The sequence below is a fragment of the Artemia sp. Qi Xiang Cuo genome, chromosome 11, assembly GCF_049724085.1.
Source record: "Artemia sp. Qi Xiang Cuo chromosome 11, ASM4972408v1, whole genome shotgun sequence".
NCBI classification, from domain to species: domain Eukaryota; kingdom Metazoa; phylum Arthropoda; class Branchiopoda; order Anostraca; family Artemiidae; genus Artemia; species Artemia sp. Qi Xiang Cuo.
In genome coordinates this window covers 71,686,998-71,692,698 of record NC_142804.1, presented here as the reverse complement: position 1 = coordinate 71,692,698, position 5,701 = coordinate 71,686,998, and the positions used below count along the sequence as shown (strand labels likewise).

Here is a 5,701-nt window from a genome sequence, read left to right as displayed (position 1 = left end):
TCATTTGAAAGCATTTATCAAAAAGGGAAAAACGAAAGTTTAATCCCTTCAGCACTCTCGGTTACAAGCTTTTCCTTAATGGGTGGTCTTCATTCCAACATGCATGGGTGTCTTTTGTGCAAAATTCATTTTATTTGCTTGTCAAGCTGCTGGGAAGGGTAGCCGTGAGGTTCAAGGCTCTTTAGTCTCGAAACCATACACAGGACTCAAGCATTTTCTTTCAGACATGCGGGTGCATCAGAACTCTCGTTACTATCTTGATTCAATGATTAGCGCCGAAAGCTTTGTCTCCGTTTATGAAAAACGAACTAGGAGCATTGTGTCTGCTATATCGAGTGCAGAGGCTGAAATAAAAAAAAATCGCTAAATTCCAACACCAATTCTGCGCGCGGTCCTTTTTTGCGGGCGGCATGAGTTACCTCTGCGAGGACACAGAGAGGAGAGTAAACTATGCGACAAAAATAACGTAAATGAAGGCATTTTTCGTGGTGTTTTGCGTTTAACGGAAGAGAGTGGATAGCAATGTCTAAAAGAACATTTCGAAAATGGCGCAAAAACATGCGCAGTATATATCTCCTATCATTCAAAACGACCTGATCGATTGTTTCGCGTCCGTTATTGTGCCAAGCATTGTGAGTGATGTAAATAGTTCAGTAGCATTTTCAATCCTTGCCGACGAGACTACAGACATTTCCAATAAGGAACAGTTAGTTCTTGTAGTCAGATACTACAACGACACTCGTGCATTACTTGAAGAGCGGTTTCTCGGGTTTTCTGTTTGCGGATATCTCACCGGCTCTGCAGTAGCGGAACAAATCATCGGCCAATGCATTGCGTTCGGCTTAAAAATGGAGAAATATGTGGGGTTGGTTTTGATGGGCCCAGCAACATGTCAGGCTGCGATTCTGGTGCACAGGCAGAAATTAGGAAAAAATATCCGCATGTGATCTACACCCACTGTGCATGGCACAGCTTAAATTTGGCGTTATGTAAAACTAGTAGCGTAGGACTTGTTTGGTCAATCTTTGCTACTATACAGCAGATTATATCATTTTTATCATCCTCACCAAAAAGAACGAATATGTTTGCAGAAGCGGTCGCTGTCGTTTGTCCCGATAGTCCTGCGAGAAAGCTTGTGAAGTTTTGCGAAACGAGATGGGTGGAGCGTCACGATTGCATGTTAGTTTTTATGTCTTTGTATTGTGCGATTATTTCCGTCCTTGAGGAAATAGTTGGTAGCATATAGTGCGATACGGAAGTTATTTCAAAAGCGAATGCGTTGGTTTCAGCAGCAACCAAACTTAGTTTTATGTTCACGATGGCTATGCTAGAGTTTGTAAGTGCCATAATGCTCTCTCTCTCTCTCTCGCAAGCTGAAGATTTAGACTTAGCTGAGTGTTGTCGGCATATTGAGTCCATCAAGGTTTTTTTTATCGCGAGTCATTGTTCGAACCTTACTTTGCTTCACTTATTGAAGAACTTGATCAAAGATTTTTGCGCCATCAGGAGGCATCTTTCAAAATCGGAAGGCTTTTGCCAGCTAACAGCGAGTAATTAAATATTAATGAATATGTGAACGCTGTTGCTGTTTACGAGGGATTTCACAGGGGTAGACGTGCGCTCAAATGTGAGTTAGTCCTTTGGAAACAGAAGTGACTCGGAATGTCTGAGAAACCATCAACTGTTGCTTCGACTCTTGCGTCATGCAATGCGAGATTTTTCCCATGCATTCGAAGGCTTTTGACGATTTTTCAGACATTACCAGTGACTACCGCATCTGCTGAGAGGAGTTTTAGCTGTCTTAAGCGATTAAAAACCTATCTGCGGAGCTCAACGGGCGAGGAGCGTCTGAACAGACTAGCTCACATGACCCTGAACCACAATATCCAGGTCGATGCTGACCAAGTTTTTGATCGATTTGCAGCCAAAAAAAGACCGGCGGCTGTTACTGTGAGAGGTTAGGTCGTCTTTCTCTAAGTGCAGTTGATTCTGTTTTTTAAACTTTAATTATGCTTCATCCTCTGTAAACAATGTTAATATCAATACATTTCTTGCTTTCATGGCTGCTATAATAGGTAGACTGAGGCCCCCACCCCTCCGAAACCAAATTCTGGGCAATTGTCTTTGATATAATATTATTTTTTATTTATTTGGTTCTCTAAAACAAGGGTCCCATGGGCAAATATAAGGAATAATGCACTTCTTTTTTTTATATTTTCTAAATTCTACCGTTTCGTGGCAGTTACGCCCAAAACATCTACTCGCCCAAAATAGAAACTCTATCTGCTTCTAACTCTTTTTTTTTATTCTGACTTTGTTGGCAAAATTTTGTCATGCATACTCAAACAAAAAAAGTCTACAACTAGAAATACTCATGAAAAGTGTGTACTTTTTATTTCTTTACCCAGCTACCACCCCCCCCACCTGAAATATTGCACTATGATAGATAATTTTCTTGCTCACATGACTGCTATAAAAAAGTAGACTGACGCCCCCCCCCCAAAACAAAATCCTGGATACGCCGCTGCAGTGGACATTGTTCGTCACGCGACAACCCAAAGTCAATCCAATCTTTCATCCCTTAATTCTATGACTATCTACCTTAGTTCTGCCCTAGGAATGACCCATGGATGGATGATAGATAGACTTATCTGTCAACAAATAAAGTGACATCATGTTTCTACAATCCTAAAAAGGGCTTATCCCAGATTTGCCTCTCAATTACTCGGACTACCTGGCTTGGCTTTTTATCAACTACTGTTTTGGCTGTTTTATCAACTGTTTCTCTACTGTTTTATCAACTGGTTTATCTACTGTTTTGGCTGTTAATCAACTGTTTTGGCTTTTTATCAACAGTTAAATCAACTGATCTGAGATATTAGTATATACATACTTATCTATCAACAAATGAAATGACATCATTTTTATACAATCCTAAAAAGGGCTTATCCCAGTTTTGTCTCTCAATCACTCGGACTATCTGTCTTGGCTTTTTCTACAATTAGCCATGGCTTGATGCCTACTACAAAATACTTGATTTTAATTACTTGGCTTTGTGGATTGATGTCCTGTGTTCTAACAAGCTCTCCCCCAATTGTTGTTGGGTTATTTTAACACAGAAACAGTCACAAGAACAGGGAACTCTATAAACACCACTATCCAAAACAGGGCTGGTTTTATCTTTGCCGCTGTTGAAAAAGCTCTGTATTTTATTATAATTTTAAAAAGCGACGTTAAGGTCACGTTTGTTTTAGGATTCTTCTCAATTTGCCACTCAATTTGGGAATATAGAGTAAAACAGTTAAATCCTTCTTATCACCTACCAAAAAAAGATATTATCTGTTAGGGGTTGCACTTTCTTCCCAGGCTCTGATAGGTTCTCAATGGCCAGACAGGACAGAATCTAGGAAGAAAGCATCTGGAATTTTGACAGTTTTTGTACTGTAATTTTCTGATGAGCGAGCCCCAGCCATAAAAAAGTCGTGGCGGAGGAAATTTTGAGCTATTTTAAAAATCCACTAAAAATCTACCAGTGAGAGGTTTTGCTGCAAAAAAAATGTCGAAAATTTTGAGATTGTATTACTAAGGAAAAAACTAGACGCCTTTATCTTCAAAAAGTCTCTCAGCTTTGAAGTTTCAATTTATAAAAAACCTACACATAACGATAGGTATTTGCATGTCTCTTCCAACCAGTCTCCTTGCGTAAAAAAGGAGCTGTTATATTTAAGAGGGGGGGGGTCGTGCAGTAAGAATTTGCTCAGAAGCTTATATTGTCCCAGAACTGAATTATCTTAAAGGCATTTTATTTTGCAATGAATATCCCATAAGATTACTTTAATTCATCATAGAAAAAAAGACAAATGAAATCAGAAAAAGATGCATCAACTCCACAACCCATAACAGATACCATCCCTTCGGCGGGTGATAAGAAGCTTTTCACTGTTTTGCCCTATATTCCCAAATTAAGTGACAAACTGATAAGAATCCTAAAAAAACATTACCTTAATGCCACTTAAAAACCCTAATGAAATATAGAGCTTTTCCAACAACGACAAAGATAAAAGCAGCCCCATTCTGGATAGTGCTGTTTATGGGATTTATGTTTATTGGACAGTGCTGTTTATGGGATTTAATGTCCATCCCCAAATCATATTTTGCAACCTAATAGAATCTCTGATAATACCATGCCTGGTAAGCGATTAGCAGCACATATCCTCATAGCAGTTCCTGACACATGGACTAGGGGATTTCATGACACATTGCATTGAAGCATAGGGAAATTCCTGATACATTGTATTGGAGCATAGGGGAGTTCCTGACACATTGTATTGAGAGGTAGAAGGGTTCCGAAAACATTACATTGGAGCATAGGGAAGTTCCTGACACATTACATTACCGCATATGGGAATACTGACACATTGCATTGGAGCATAGAGGGGTTCCAGACATATTGCATAAGAAGACAGGGGGAATACTGACAAATTGCATAAGGATATAGGAAGGCCTCGCAACATTGTATAAGAAGATGCAGGGGAATTAGGAATAGGAGACACAGGGGGCAAATCGTTGCATCGTTTAGTGGAATAACTAATCCTTTAAGATAGCTTGGGCCTTCTAAATAGGAATTTTGGAAATCCTTAGCAGTGGAACATAACAGCAGCACCAATGGTCTTTTCCAATTAACGTTAAGATTTTTAGCATTTTAACTTTTTATTTGTTCCGAACATTTTTTGTTTATTATATTTTATCCCTCATAGACTATTTCTTTAATTTTTCTGAACAAAGGGGGGATTATAGGGCTTCGAGTAAGGGTTCTTTTAGGGTTCAGTTACACAAACCCTACTTGCCTTTCTTTCACCCCCTCTAAAAAAAACTCCGTAGCATTTTGGATTCTTTTTTTTTTCGCAAGTAAGACCTTCCGTGGGTGAAGTCAGGCCCTTTGATGTTTTTTTAAGTTTGTGTTAGAAGAATATTTAGAGTTTATTTTTATTCTCACTCAGCAAGTATGGACAAGATTTTCTGAATATGCCCCTATGTAAGAGGCCTTCCTCTCACTCCATTTCAGGGAGCTTTTAACACACTATATCAAAATCATCTTTTTTTCTAACTTCTTAGCTTTTTTTTTTACCGCTGTTATATTTTAACTGTTTATTTTATATGAGATTCAACGATTTTAACATTTTCATTTTTGTTTCATCATGTTTATTACTATTTGAATTTTTTATTTTCCTGAGAAACTAGAATGGTTTCTCAAGGGGGAAGAATAGTTTCAGTTTTATTATTTTTCTTATTAAGTTTTAGTTTTAAAGTTTCATTTTTCAAGGCTTTATCCGTTTTTTTTTTGCTTTTTTTAGATCAAAAATGTATAATATGGCTTCATCTTAAGGGCGCGAGCCCTTCTAGGTTTTGAGGGTTTGACCGTTCTTTCAAGTTTCTTTAATATAACCTTTTACATTTTTTAAAATAATCTTTCAGATGGAATGCGTTAAACTAGTTATAGTTTTTTTCTTATTAAGTTTTGGTTTTATAGTTTCATTTTTCGAGAATTTTATGCTTTTTTTGTCCATCTTAGCATTTTTTTTAGATCGAAAGTGTATAACATAACTTCATCTTACGGAAACTAGCCCTTCTAGGTTTTGAGGGTTTGACCGTGCTTTCAATTTTCTTCAATAAAATCCTTTTCATATTTTTTTATAATTTT

General features: G+C 37.7%; 1 protein-coding gene across 1 annotated transcript in view; it reads left to right on the top strand.

Annotated features, from left to right (window-relative positions):
• Positions 1 to 545: 545 nt before the first annotated feature.
• LOC148947307 (uncharacterized) overlaps positions 546 to 5,701 on the top strand; it is a 27,683-nt gene continuing 22,527 nt past the window's right edge. Inside the window, exon 1 of the mRNA XM_089096566.1 lies at positions 546 to 860. Coding sequence (XP_088952692.1) covers positions 546 to 860 — 315 coding nt within the window. The remainder of the gene's footprint in view (positions 861 to 5,701) is intronic.